The following is a 16,194-nucleotide window of genomic DNA, read 5'->3' on the forward strand; positions in this document are numbered from 1 at the left end:
GGGGAACTGTAGACTCAACAGAACTCTGGCAAACGCAGAACAGCTTTTGCAGTATCAGAGGAGGTTAGGAAACATTATACTGTTAAAACAACCTAAGAGTGGTACAGTAACAAACAGATGGAGGTTTTTTTTTTTTAACAAGTGCAGGCTGAAAACAGTGATAAATTCAACCTGATCAATAAATGCAGCACAGAAGAGAACTGTTAAATAGCACTGAAACAGGGCATGTACAACAAATCAGCTTTATAGGTCCTGATGGTTTTAGAAGCAATCCGAGTCTTGTATTCATAGGTGTCCAAGCCAGGTACAAGGAAGCTCAGAATAAATGAGCAGTTCATACTACTGTTTCCTATCCTTGTTAAGCTAGCAGCTATGTTATCTTAAGCTGTGACAGTTCTTATTTCAGTCATTTCCTATGAAAGCTTATTATTTAGTTACAACCTGTATGCAGATGTCATTCATTAACTTTACATTTCCATGCATCACAGTGTAACCACTTGAATGATGGTTAAAAGCATTTGGTCATTTTTTCTAATGTTACCAGTAAACTATTTCATATCACAGAATCCTGTCATGCAGCTTAACAGTTAATGAATAAACTAGTAAAACTTATAACAGTACAGCAAAATCATTCATGTAGTCATTTCATTACCTTATAGAGTTTATAATCCTTTATTAAATTTAATGTAGAAATCAATGTCCATGCTGTTTAATGAAGATGAAAATTCCTTAGCAAGCATAAATCATCTGAAGTTCAAACAAGGATCAGTGCATGTCATCAAAAGTTGCTTATACAACAAAGTCCATCAGGTTTGTTTAGATTATGGACTGCTTTTTTGTGTGTATTTCAGTTGCTTTGTTCTTCTCCTGCATTTTGTTGTTAGACTTCCGAGAGATTTTTTTGATGTCACCATGAACTACATGGATGCTAACATCTCTTTCTCAGGAAAGTCCTTCAGTTTAAACAAATGCTTGTGAAGACTGATATGGTCATGGGAAATGCAAGCTTATTTTCATAAGGCAGTTTCTGTCTGGCTGCCATAGAATACAAGATCTAATGGTCTCAGTGTAAAAGCAAGGAAGCAGTGTATTTAATACAGTCTAAGCTCTTCCTATCACGTAAACTAAAATATACTCAATGAGATGCATAGCCATTTCCAGTAAAGCATATATAAAAGTTCTTCTCATTTTTTTTTCTCTGTTGCCAGGCAAATGGAATTTTCTGGTGTCCACTCTCATTTCCTTTTGCCATTTGTCTTGTGCTTTATCACATTAGCATGAACCTTGTATCTGCGTAAGCTGCATTTCAACAGTCTTTGGTATATCAGAAAAAAAATGATCTTATACAATATGTTCAGTTACATATTCAGGGATGCCTAGTATTTAGAATTAGTCTGTACTGTAGGTTGCAGTGTAGAAAATACACATATAAATATATTTAAAAGAGACAGATGCATATTAAATATAACATAAAATAATAATCTTTTCACCCATATCTAAAAAAACAAAAAGCTTCAACATCACTACGGTGCTTTCATAAACCTGTGTAAAATAATTATTGTTAATTAGGACAAAAGAAACTTGTATTCACATTCTACCATATGTGTTAGGCAACAGCTCTATAGAGTATGTTGAAAAACTGTAAACTACCTCTTGGGCCAAAAAAGGAGATTGCAAAACTACCTTATCTAGTTATAAATCTATGAGGGTTGATTTTAAATGTTCTGCTTTTGTATACTACTTGCCATTCAGCTGTGGGCAAGTCTCAGTCACATTGTATGCAGTTAATGAAGTGCTGTCTAATGAAAACTAGGCAAGCAACTAAATTCTGTCATACAAGATGGAATTCTTAAATTGTAACACAGGTTACCACTTAGACATTTAAAACTTAACCCCTGTGAAACTAAAGCAGTTTTGAACCCAGGGAGTTGTATCTTGACGTTACATAGGAAGAGTGCTAGGCAAGCAGTAACGGAAACTGTAAGATGCCTAATAATATGTACACCTTTAAGTCGACACACTTAAAGTTCTTGCATATAATAGTTCACTCCCAAATCTAAAAGGGCTATACATCGTAATCTTGGTGAAAATTTGTCTCTTCCCATCTAATTGTCAAGACTAACCTTAAAGGCAGACAAAACAGTACTTTGCTAACCTGCAGTGGTAACTTATTCCATAGGCTGGGAATAAGTTTGGAAGTCAAGACCCTCTGGCTTACCAAATTTGCAGATTGCAATCTACGAACAATCATAGAAACCCCCCCCCCCCCCCAAAGGTACTAACAATCTTAGAGGAAGGTCCAACACAGACAAATGACTTGTGCCAAAACCATGGCTTAAAACTCAATACCAAGAAATGCATAATGGTACCTTTTGGAAAGTTGACCACCTAGGGAAAGTACCTCATTGATAAAACGCCTCTAACGGTAGACACAGTAGTCAGAGATTTGGAGACTAGTGTACTTAGTAACCTGGCTTTCATCCATCATGCATCTAAGATTGTAAGAATAGCATTCTGTGTCAATCAACTTATAACTAAGGGCGTGGCATCTAGATCCAGGGAATCATTGTGCCACTATACTCAGCCATCATCAGACGCATCTGCCTTCGGTATGTACCCGACCAAGCACATGCAGCAGGTGGAACATCCACAGAGGGTTTCTCACAAGAAGAATGCAAGGTGTAAACACAATGTTCTCTGCAGATCACCTGATCACCTGAAGGCCCCGTCTCTGTACTGTGTTTCCTACAGACTGCCGAGACATGCACTTATCCTTGGATCCTGCTCTGATGGACCTTTTGTATATTTGCAAAATGTACTAGATCAAAGGAGTAAAATGTTGCTTGTGACCTAAATAGGACATATTGAAGGGACAGGTATGTATCGCAGTGAATCTCCATTGTCTGTAATAGGCTTCCCATCCATGTGAATCATAGATTTTATGCTTGCCATACATGAGCTTCAATTCTGACCATAGCAGTGCAATACCAGCATTCAAATGCTGGTAATACAGTAAAGTCCTGCAGCTTTGGCTGATCACGTCCCCTAACACTTTGCACCTGGAGCACCTTCCCCCTTTGTCCCACCCTGGCTATACACTGTCTGTTGCAGTTGTAAGTTCACACTGTGCTTTACATTTTCTAATAGTGCTCTTAAATTCCTTACTCCCATTTCAGTATGATCTTGAGGTCAGGGGATAGGGATTGCTTACATTTTCTTCTTTATTTTCTTTTTGTTTTGTTATACAGTTTATGAATACAGGAGTTCCACCTTGGAGATTTATTCCTGAATGTACCATTATATTTGTGGCAGCAGCAGTGGGCTTTTCTACTTAAGTACAGATGCTGTAAAATTGGATATGACTGTGGCAACCCTCTCGTTTGAGCTGAGGAGTGACTACAAACATGCAAAGAGGAGGTTGGGTGCTAAAAGCGGTTATTAATGAGGGCTGGAGCTCTTAAAAATGTAGTGGCATGCAGTGATGTCAGAGATCAGTGTGTGTCTAGCATTATTTCTTCTGCTCAGAAGTCTGTCACTTCCCTTTCTTTCAGGTTACAATTAGTGAGGTCCCTTTTCTCTACCAGATGTTGTGCAGGCAGTGATGCACCCACAGGATGGGGGAGCTGAATGACAGGCACTCTTCCTTCCATATCCTTGGCTGACGCTTATTGGCACACCAACCTTATTTTGATCGTCTCATTGTCAGTATTGACTGTGTTTAAGTTTTTTTTTTTAAAAGAATGTGTATACGTCTGTGCAGACATGCATACAGTTCTGTTTATATGATTAAGTACACTGTGGTAGAAAAGCTACTAATGAATTATTTTCTGGTCCTGAGACTCGGATTTTAGTATTTTTATGTAAAAATAGGTACAACTGTTAACATTTTGGTTTACTACTTTGACTAATATGGTTGAATAGGTGTTTCAAGTCAGAATGCATTACATATGTACTTTGCCATTTATGTTGTAATGGTTTTAATTCTGTGGAAAGGTGCATTCATTTTTTTTCACAGTTGGGCAGGGACTGAAGAGTGCAGCACTGGAAGATTGTGCATTGTGTCAAGAAAGTAGTTCTACTTCAGAAATTACCTCAAAGACAAGAGAAGGCGAATTTGAAGGTAATGTAATCACTTTTTTCCTTGTGATCCAGGACATGTAAATACTGAGATGCATTCTAATGATTATCCGCAAACTTGTTTTATCCAACTGTTTTTCCATGTCTGCAGATTGTAAAGTATAATTTACTAAAAATTCCAGTTGTATTATATTACAGACTAGAAAGCCATTACTTCTATACATGTTTGAATTTTATGTTAAATTGCTTGCTGCTGCAAGAAATGTCTACATGTTTTAATGTGCTGTATAACTAATCTGATCTTTAAAGCAGACATTCAGTATGTACTACTTCCACTTGACAGCTAGTGCTGCAGTAATAGATCTCCAAGTAATTAACACTGCTTTCACTGTCATCACCACCATAATTGTGTTGCTGTGGTTATTCCTAGTATCAGAAAAGTGGATAACACTGTTTTGATTGCAAATCACTTTTTTTGCTAGAGAAGCCAAGTGGCTTACGACATTTGGATGCTTTCTAGCAGGGTTAACAAAAACATGCCATTGTTTTCATTTATGATTTTTGCGTGTTTAATAAAACATTCTTCAAAATAAGCTGAAACATTTGTCAAATTAAAAAAGACTTGAAATGAAGAATTTTTGTGTGTTGTAAAGACTTTTCCCACAGAGTCATTGCTGTTATGTTGTGCCAAGTGTAGTCATTATCAGAAATTAAAAGTGGACCACTAAAAATGTTTTAAGGCACCAAGAGTATGTGGTAACTTCACATTTTGGTTGCTGGGTTCTGTCTCTTTTAGTGTGTCTTCTCTTAAGAAGCACTGCAAGTGTTCCTTTTTGGAGTTATAGCACCTTTCATCTACAAAGCTGATGAATTTTTGAAGCTGAAAATATTCCATGTCAGAAACCCAGAGATTCAAGATTCTCAAGTCATCAGTGAGACACTAAGTTATAAATCAGGGTGGGAGGGTAGCATAATGATTAAGGTGTTTTACCTTACAAACACAAAGGTCAGGGTTTGATTCTTACCTGGGGTAATTGGCTATGCTTAAAATGGCTCACAGGGCCAGTTAGCTTAGTATGAACCTATAAATACAAGAATGTTGGCAATTGAGACTGAGCCAAACATTCACCTGGTTTAAATGACACCATTAATAGTAAATACATTTTAAAATGGAGAGATGCATAATTTTAACTGTTTTAGTCTTACAACCAAGTGATATGACATTTGATGGTTTATGAGTGCCATGTGATTGTTTTGCAGAGCTATTTAAATAGATTTTTCTGAAGTTTGTTTATTCTGATAGTCTTTTTGGTAATTAAGATAGAAGTGCTTAATTTTAGTCGAGTGATTGTGGATTCCATTTCCTTTGTTTTCTGGAGTTTGTGTACTCAGGATTTAAGGGACTGTTGAGTGATTTTTTTTCATAGGTTGGTACTATCAGCCCTAGGGCCTATACAAGCTTAGCCATAACAATTCCCTGGCTATTTCTTCTCACACTATTTACTTCCCTGGACCCCTGTCTAGCAGGGCGACTGACGTGATCCCTGGGGTGAATTTCCTTTCTCCCATCCAATCGTCAAGGTTCCTTTTGAAGAGAGCCAAAGAGGCACTCTGCTTGACATGTATGGGCAATCTATTCCAGAGTCTGGGGAGTCTCTGGGTCAGGAACCTATTTATTTTTATTTTTTTTTCATGGACTTGCAAGACCTGTTCCATAAGACTGGTGATTCTCCTATGGATGATGCTTTTCCTGCCATTTTTTAAAAAAACATCACCATTTGATTTTGTCTGGCTTTGAGGAGTCTCGGTGGCAAGTCTGTCTTAATGTGGCCCAACGCCTTCTGTACAAAATGTCATTTTAACTCCTGAGAAATTAGCAGATGCACTTGCTTCAATAGATGCTAGCACTTCTCATGCATCAAGCAATGTTTCTGGTAGCATAAGGCAGTTAATCGTTAACACATAGTCCGTTTCACCACTTCCCAAGATGTCTTTTATATCTGCTAATGAGAATGATGAATATGAATATTGTCCCACATAATCCTTTGCAGTCTTCCAGGAATCCCCCAGGTGACAGTGTGCATACAGATCCAGTGAATTATGTTGTTCACCAGACACTTGTTGCACTTAAAGCAGACTTCAAAACTCATGTAAGAAACTCATCTTCTACACTGAATCCTAAAATTACCATAAAAAAAAGAAATCAAAGACTTTTTAAAAAAGAAACTGAGAAGCTTTACAGTGGGAACATTTTTTGATTCAAATCATAAAGGTAAACTTTACCCTTAAGGGATTGTGTATCATCAAATTTCCAAATGACACCAAACCTAACTCACTCTTGTATGAAGAACTTCCCGAAAAAACAAAGGAGCACAAACTGGTGACAACAGAAAATCCTCAACAAACGGAAAAGGCCAGCCACTCGTTCACTTAACGCTCGAATTTATTGAAAACACAAAATACAGCTGCCCTGTATCAGGAAGCTTCATCAGAGATGTAAAATAGCGCGAGACAGCGCTTTAAATAACAAATACCATGTACGTAAAACGCACTACACTAATTACCTAAATTTACAAATAAAAACATTTGCTTCAAATAAAAATAAAACATTCCAGAATAAAATATTAAAATAAGGTAAAACATAGTGTATATATTAACAATATGCACTGTTGATGGAGGATCAACAAGCTGTTATACGTGAGCAACCCAGAAAACACTGAATAAGTGGATACAATAACAGTATAAAACCAACAATATACTTTGTATTTTGTTAAAATCCACTGTAAATATAACACTCTGTCAGAGCAAGATGATCATCTAAGAATTCATCAAAAATGAATGTAGTCTGTTGATGAGCAGACAACAAGTCGCTACTATAATGCCCTGAGAAACAAAGAATTTTTATATATATCTTTATTAATAAAAATTCTATAACCTTGTGAAACACATTAAACTAATACTCTTATGAAAAATACCACCTCAAAAGGCTAAGAATGTTGGAACGCTAGTCCAAAATACAGAGCAAGAATTGACATCAAGGTGTCAACGCATATGTGATTTAAGTTTCAAAAAGGGTGTAATATTACAACTTTCATTTAAACCTGGGGTACTGAAAGCATTCATTTTGAGTTGCCATAACAGTTCACGTACCTCCAGGTTCAAAGAAAGTGGTCCACCTCTATAAGATACAGGTAGGTGGTCAACACCCATAAATAGAAACGAGTGGCCAGGGCATAGACCAACATGCTTGGCCAATGCATTCTCATTGTTTCCAGTTCTAATAGCGTAAATGTGCTGGTATATTCTGTCCTTAAACCTTCTATCGGTCTTACCGATATAGAAGGCAGGACAGCATGCACAGTACGCTATATAGATAATAGACTTAGTATTACAGTCAATTCTGTAGGTGATGGGATATTTTCTGTTGTTATTAACTACTGAACAAAAGCCACCTGTTTTAATGTATATACAATATTTACAAAAACCACATGCAAAAGACCCCTTGGTTCTAGATGTAGAACTATCTACCATACTAGCTTGTAACAGATCTTTAATATTTTGCCCTCGCCTAAAGACGATATGTGGTTTTTCCCCAAGTTTTTCAAGTAAACTACTGTTATTAGTAATAACAGACCAATTCTTGAACAGGATGTCACTTACACAACCCGAATCCATATTAAATGTTGTAATAAAGCTACACAACACCACCCTGGTAGGTTCATCTACCATGCTGATCAAGCTGGTTCCCACATTTTCAGTAGGTGGCATTCTTTCAGAGGAAACAGATTGTGTGGACGACAATAGAGGTTTATAAAAGCCGCTAGATCTTTTATGACCAACTTCACCTATCAAATCATCAATCAGGGTGTTTGGATAGCCTCTGTTTGAAAATAAACCTCTCAAGTATTTACATTCACCAAGGAAGTCCTCAAGCTCACTACACATACGGACAGCTCTTACAAGCTGTCCCTTGACAATCACTCTTTTTTGTCTCATTGGGTGGGAGCTGGAGAAGTGAAGAAATGAATTAATATAAGTGTCTTTTCTATAAATGACAGAATTGAACAAGTTATTTTGGCCATTTTTTGACAATTTAACATCCAAATAATTAATAACTTCCGTGTTAAAGTTATAAGTAAATTTCAGGAAGGGAGTTGTACTATTTAAAAAGGCTACAAAATTATCTGCTTCACTGGAATCCCCTTTAAACAATAGGAAAATATCATCCAGGAAGCGGGTGTAATAGGAGATTTTGTTGGACCACTCCACATTACTAAGCACATACTTCCTCTCCCAAAAAGCCATAACTAAATTGGCCACGGCTGCTCCACAAGGGGAGCCCATGGCCACACCTTGTTTTTGGATGTAGACCTCATTTTCAAAAATGAAAAAATTGGATGTCAAAATTATGTCCAAAATTTCTGTGATATTATCAATCTCATTAGAAGAGGCACCGAGCTCTATAAGAAGAAGCTCGATCCACTCACAGGCCTCCAAATGGGGTATAGATGTATATAAATCTACAACATCTATTGTTAAAAAGTTGTTCTCATGAACTTCCCCAAAATTGTTAATGTCAGTAAGAAAAGACCACGAATCTTTACAGATGGTTGGCACTTGATCAACATATTTTCTAAGGAGTGAGTCAATGTACTTAGAACAAGGGTAAGTCACTGAGGCCCGCCCATCAATCAGAGCTCTCATTGGAGGATCCCCAAGGTTCTTATGAACCTTGGGGATTCCAAACATAACTGGAATTCTGGGATATAGGATATCAATATACTTGAAGGTGTCTTCGTCAATTCTACCATTAATATAGAGGTCACGGAAATAGCCCCTAGTTCTTTTTGAACTAGTGTTCATCTCATTGGTAGAAGATTTGTTATAAGACGTAGAATGTAAAACCTTCAGCATACGTTCACAGTAATCTTTTTTCTCAAAAATGGCCAAGCCACCACCCTTATCAGGTTTTATAACCCTAACATCCGCAAAACGTAAAGAGCGTAGGGCTAAAAGTTGTTCCTTGGTGATGTTGAATTTGTTGAAATTGGTTTTACTTGAGCCAACCATGTGCCTAATATCCAATTCGCACATGTGCTCGAATATTTTGAGTGTCAAATGCAATGGTGGATTAAAGACGCTTGAAAGTCTTAACCTATTTTCACAAAGGAATTCGGTACCACTAAACAGTAGTTTCAAATTTAATTTTCTTATGTAACATTTAAGGTCCAAAAGTACCTTAGCTACATCACATTTCTTAGAAGGTACAAACGTGTTCCCAAGTGCCAATAACTCGACCAATTCAGGTTCCAAGTACAAACTTGAAAAGTTATAAATTAAGAAATCACCTTTCTTGTTTGAAACAATTTTAGGGTGACCTGGAAATCTGTCACAGATATCATAACTAACTATTTCCAATTCCTGTTCCCCCTGTATTGTTTCTGTTTGTTCTTGTTCCCTAAAAAATTATTACCATGTTCATTAGAATTATTCCCATTAAATTCATTAGAGGGCCCAGAATTTTCTAAATTCGTGTTAGACCCTGTGTTTTGTCTCCTATTTGCATTCCTATTGCTTCTTCGAAGAGGTTGCTCCACACGTGTATTTACAGAAGCATTTCCACCAATAACTTGCCCTTCTAAATCTTCTTCATCTATTTGCTCTGATCTGTCTTCACTGTTATTGGTTATCTTAACTTTTAGATTGGGAAATGCATTGTCTTTTGAATAAGAAAGCCTGTCCCTATACAACTTCTTAGATTTGTTGACCTTAAGTTTAATCATATAAGTGTCTATGCTTGAGAAAATACGTGAATGGTCAAATTTAATCTGTCCAAACGCCACATCATTTTTAATTTCAGCATCCAATAGGCATATTTCATCAGTTAAACATTTAACCATCCCCTCATAATGTTTAACAAGCAACTCCATCAGCTGTGTACCCTGGATCTGAAACAAGTTTTTTAATTCTAATAAAAAAACATTAGTGTTAATGATGCTTGACGGAGAGAAATTCGATCTCAAGCCTTTTGGAACAATACCGTCAGAAATACATTGTCTAAAATAAGACACCTCCAGTTGTAATTTACGCAATTTCAAAGTTTTAGTATCAAGTGTCTTCAGTTTATCAGTTAAAGAAGTTGCTGGCTCAGCCACCAGATCAATAATCCGCACCGACGAAGAGTCAATATTCAATTTGTTAAACAAGAAAAAGTCACCTGTGTTATTTATCCAGTCTGATACTGTCCTCTCGCCAATAAGTGCCTCGTTGTGTACTGCGGGATTATCGCCCGTTCGGTTTTGTGAACTGGCTCCAAAGCCAGTACCGTTTCTATTATCGGAGCTAGTTGCTCTCACCAACTGCCCTGGCGGTATAGAGTCTTGAGTGCCTATAAGCGAAATGGCAGGTAGTACACAGCTAGATTGATTATTCGTGTTACTCCTCCTGTGCTCAGCGTATGCGTCTTCCAACAGTTGGAAGCGGCTATTAAGAGTTTCAATTTTTTGCATAAGCTGTACAAGCAAGGTAGAGACTTCAATCGTCTCAGCGGTTGGTTGACCAAACACAACCGGTGTGGCAGGACTCTCCATGTGTTGTAGAACAAAGCACAAACTTCCCGAAAAAACAAAGGAGCACAAACTGGTGACAACAGAAAATTCTCAACCACTCGCTCACTTAACGCCGAATTTATTGAAAACACAAAATACAGCGCCCTGTATCAGGGAGCTTCATCAGAGATGTAAAATAGCGCGAGACAGCGCTTTAAATAACAAATACCATGTACGTAAACATCAACAGTGCATATTGTTAATATATACACTATGTTTTACCTTATTTTAATATTTTATTCTGGAATGTTTTATTTTTATTTTTATTTGAAGCAAATGTTTCTATTTGTAAATTTAGGTAATTAGTGTAGTGCGCTTCTGGTATTTGTTATTTAAAGCGCTGTCTCGTGCTATTTTACATCTCTGATGAAGCTTCCTGATACAGGACGCGAAAACGCTGTATTTTGTGTTTTCAATAAATTGACCTTTCCGTTTGTTGAGGATTTTCTGTTGTATGAAGAACTTGATAGAGTTGATACGTAGCATGCTCTTTCAGCTTTTGCAGAGGATAATTAAATGTAACAGTAGATACTCGTAATAAAGTAACCATTAAGCATTTTCAGCTATTCAAAGTACAGTGATATTTTCATGAGACTTGATTGACTGGATGCTGACACCTTTAAACATAAATGTGATGAATTCAACAGGGATCTTAAGGAATATCAAAATGGTGCAATATATCCAGTGCAAGGTATAGCAACTTGCAAGTTGGAAGCAACCAAGTCAGCTTGTGAAATTTTCATTGGGTGAGAGCACCGCTAGAAATGGGAGTAGACATAACTCCCACCCTCTTTCCAACTGCGGCACTGTGAAAGTTTAGCCAACAAGGGAAGAAATGCACATAAACAGAAACTTAATGAGGATGTCTTTCATTATTAGATTTTCCCCTACTTGTATGCATCAAATATGGAATATCTGTAACAGTAAAGACCATTAATTCATTAATTTTGGATACGTCTGATTCTGAGTACAAACCAAAACCCATTGCTGCTTCTTATTCTGAAGTTTAGCATCAGTAAAACTAGTCCTGGTCAACTCTTTACTGCTTCATTTTCAAATGTTAAAAAATGTTGATGCATATGTTGTCAGCACCATTTGCAAAGGTAATGTAAACAAGACAGTAAAAAAGATTACTATATTCAGTATTTGAAATTTAGGTGCCTGTATCTTTTCAGAAGCAGAAAGTGATGTTCTCAGTAAGGTGTTCAGGTTTGTCCCTTCAAAGAGGACAGACAAATTAGACCACACACAACTGAGATTAATCTTTTTTTTAATGGAAACCACTTGAATTGTTTATTTTATAATTTCTTATTAATTCAGAAGTGAAAATATAAAAAATGTATAATATACTCCTGAGTCAGGATGTTTTGGGATTTGGGAAGGCCTGTGAAAAAGGCATTAGGAACATTTTTGGAGAGACCACCAGTAAATAAGTTTCTCAGTTTGACTCTGGATGAAAAGAGAGGATTGACATGCTTATTGATTGATTTTAAATTTATAAATTGTGAAAGCTGACAAGGGAGGGAGAATTGTGCTAATGAGATGATTGTTAGTGAAATTGAAAGCATTCTGAATGATGCTCATTTTCACAAGGAAATTGCATTTTATATCGGTCAGGCTTACAGCAGTATTGATAGTGTTGAAATGAAACAGTATGATGACCCAGAAGGTAAAACAATAAAGCACAGACCGAAGCTGCCACAGGAAACACAAGTTTAATCCACAAGCCACAAACAATTCACATAAACGCCTCCAAATACACAGTACGTTTTCGTTTTTCCTATTTCATCAGATGTGGGCTGTTTCCAAAGCTAACACCTTTTATAAAGCACATTATTTCAATTAGCAAATCACCTTTGCTGAGCAATCAACTTGTAATTAAAAAAAGTGCTTTTGTACTTTTGTGCTTTTAACTTGATTTTAATATTTTATGTTTAACATGATAAAAATGTAAAGATGTGTGCCAGCCAATACATTACTAAATCACATAATATTTTTATAAATAACCATTCACTTTTAAAACTGTGTTCAATTTTGGTAAAATGCATGAATGAATTAAAAAATAAATAAGTAAAAATGAAATGAAACTTTCCTTTGAAGAAAGAAATACTTCTGCAAAAACTAATCCATTTAGCACCATCTAGTGGCCAAACAAAGATTTTGCAAGGAACAACAAAATATCCCCTTTGATATTTTGTTGTTCCTTGCAAAATCTTTGTTTGGCCACTAGATGGTGCTAAATGGATTAGTTTTTGCAGAAGTATTTCTTTCATCAAAGGAAAGTTTCATCATTTCATTTTTACTTATTTATTTTTTAATTCATTCATGCATTTTACCAAAATTGAACACAGTTTTAAAAGTGAATGGTTATTTATAAAAAGATTATGTGAGTTAGTAATGTATTGGCACGCATCTTTAAATTTTTATCATGTTAAACATAAAATGTTAACATCAGGTTAAAAGCACAAAAGCACTTTTTTTAATTACAAGTTGATTGCTCAGCAAAGGTGATTTGCTAATTGAAATAATGTGCTTTATAAAAGGTGTTAGCTTTGGAAACAGCCTACATCTGATGAAGTAGGAGAAATGAAAATGTACTGTGTATTTGGAGGCGTTTATGTGAACTGTTTGTGGCTTGTGGATTAAACTTGTGTTTCCTGTAGCAGCTTCGGTCAATGCTTTATTGTTTTACCTTCTGGGTCATCATACTGTTTCATTTCAAGGTTGTTTATCGTTTTGGTGACCGGGTTAACTTTATTCATTTATAGTATTGATAGTGTGTTAGAACTTGTCTCAGTAATAGGCTTTCTTTGGAAATCTATAATTGTCTTTTAGTAAACAAGCTAATTATTCCAACTTTCTTGGCATTCCCAAAATTAACAAATACACCACAAAGCCATCCTTCAGACAGTAGTGTCTGCCAATGGTTCCAAGATGGAACCACTTACAGTACTTTCTTTTATGTATTTTTAATTCTTACACCTTTACATATAAGTATACACACATTTCTTTATTTTCATTGCAATAGTCCTAAGCATGAAAAAATCTAGGAAAACTTAATAACTCAAAAGACACACTTTTACATTTTTCCCCTGCAAATCAGATCTTCTTTTTTGTGATTTCCCTTCCCTCTCCTCCATAATTGATGCATTTCCTGATCCCTTTATCTGCCCCTTTTGTGTTTCCTGACACTCTGTCTGCGTTTTTCTCCTGTTGTATCTTTTCCTAACTTCCATTTTCTTCTGTCTCCTGGGCTATTTTCCCCTCCCTTTTTTGTGGTGGTCTCTTTTCCTGTTCCCATTTCCTGTATATTTTTTGCCCTGCTCTCTGGGTCTAATGACATCCTAATGCCCATCTTTCACCTACTTGTTGCCATTTTACTGTACCCTTTTAGTTTTACTTCCTTTATTATTTTCTTCAAGGTGTTAACATTATTAATTCCCAGATCCTGCACTTTGTCTCTGATTCTGCCATACAGTTGCTAGCATTTACCTATCTTAACTCCTCCTCCCAAATGACTACTATCTCTTCTTTTCCTTCCATTTGTTCCCTGATTTGTTTCTAGTCCTAATAGACATAGTTCCCAACTGTTTTGGAATGATGTTCTTCTTAGTCAATGTTGCAGTACTGATTTTGGGTCTTCTGCCATACAGAAGCCAGTGACTGGCCCGATTTTTAGAGTCTTTGCATCATCCCTGACCAACCAACATTTTGATGTCAGGGTATAAGAAGGGTGTCCATTGGCTCCATCTTCAGTTCTTTCTAGCTGTGTCATCCAGTGTGCTTCATGTGTATTCAATATGCTCATAGTCTGTTGGTCAGCTGATGTTTCCAGAGATCCTACTTTTTCTTCCAGTCTGATCAGTACCCTTTTGGGGAAATTTCTTTACTAATTTAATGCTAAGAAATGTTAATTGCTTGCAGTATGGGAAGCAAATTCCACATAAAGATTTTCACTAATTTTGTCTGTTCTGTTTGGGGCCTCAGCACAACATCTCTGCCTTGGCTGTAGCAAAACTCGAATGTAGAGCCGAGGTACTTGCCACACATATGGAGTTATCTTCTTTGACTTCCTCAGTGGCATCAGAATCCACTGCTACTCCAGGGCCTTGGCAGACTCCTGCATCCATTGGAGTAATCCTAAAAAAAGGGAAAGACAAAAAGGCTAAGGACACTGATGCTTCCAAAAAAAGCTCCAGCTACCTCTCTTAAATTGACTGATGATGTAGGTGAGGTGCCTTTGCAGCCCCCCTACTCTAGCAACTTTTAGGCCTGAACCATCTGGTATGACCCCTCAGAAAGCTGCCATAGTTTCTGTCCTACCATTAAATGCCACTGTGGTTCACATGTCAGTCTGATCTGAGGTTGCTCGGCAGGCCTCAGCTTCTGACGTCCATTATGTATCTCTCGAGGGAGACTTCATATCTAGCCTGACTACCAAAGTTGCTGTCAAACATGGCATCCTGCAGTCACCTCTCCAAAACATACAACCAAACCAACATGAATCACTTAATTTGCTTTGCCACCACCTCCAACCACCTCTGTTCAGACCAGAGGCCAAGATCTCCTTAAAATAGCACAGGAGTTTATGGCTTTTATGAAATCCAGAGAGCCATCTCAGTCATCCACCTCTGAGGCCTCTATGTCTGAAAGGAGCACAGATGTTTTTCAGGAAGAGGAAGATTCCTGTAGCTCTGTATATGAGAGAAAAAATGTCTTGCTGTAGACACGTACCACCTCAAAATTACCCAGATTCAGACTCAGATGACACACTCTTACACCCCCAAGCATATGTCCTATGGGATTACCCTGCATAGAATGAAGGAGGTTTTCAGTTGGGAAATTAAGCAGTTCTCCCAAGCCCAAGCCCAAGCCCATTGCAGGGAACTCTAATAAGTTTACTTTCACCCAGACCACTCCTCCCTCCCTTACCTCTTCCATCACTTCCCATCTTCGAAGACATAGCTCTATCCCCTGGCCCTCTACTCTAAGGGAACAAGACAGGTTATATAGAGTGATTGAAACTCATAAGCACCTCTAAAAATCCAAAGGCTGATCCTTCTGTTGTGTCTCCACTGAATCCACTAAATGTGTATCTAAAGGACCAAGAAGATGGCCTTTGCCTAATGACAGGGAAAGCAAATTATTAGATAGATTTAGGAAGAAAGCTTATGCCTCTACCACCCTGGCAATGAGAGCTTTGAATTGTCAATTCTATATGCTGAAGTACCTTGAATCTCTTAAAGACAAAATGCTAGCTGTGGTAGAGACTGTTGCAGCTAGGACTTTATCCAAGGAAATTCAGGAGATAACCATAGAAGCTTTGCAAGTCTCTAGATGCTTCTTAAAATGTGGCTATAAAGTCTTTGGTGCTTCTTGCAGAGTGGTTTCCGCAGGTTCAATGATCGACAGACATGCATGGCTCAGGACCCAGCCCCTGTCAGATCAGGTAAATGTTGAATTACTGGATGCCCATTGGGCAAGGAATTCCTTTTTGGTCCTCCAGCTG

General features: G+C 37.2%; 1 protein-coding gene across 1 annotated transcript in view; it reads left to right on the forward strand.

Annotated features, from left to right (window-relative positions):
- The window catches only part of ZFYVE28 (zinc finger FYVE-type containing 28), a 2,243,904-nt gene that overhangs the window by 1,844,826 nt on the left and 382,884 nt on the right, over window positions 1-16,194 (forward strand). The window contains exon 12 of the mRNA XM_044062894.1: window positions 4,016-4,120. Coding sequence (XP_043918829.1) covers window positions 4,016-4,120 — 105 coding nt within the window. The remainder of the gene's footprint in view (window positions 1-4,015; window positions 4,121-16,194) is intronic.

This window comes from Protopterus annectens, chromosome 2.part1, assembly GCF_019279795.1.
Source record: "Protopterus annectens isolate FY-2018-M chromosome 2.part1, PAN1.0, whole genome shotgun sequence".
NCBI lineage: Eukaryota > Metazoa > Chordata > Ceratodontiformes > Protopteridae > Protopterus > Protopterus annectens.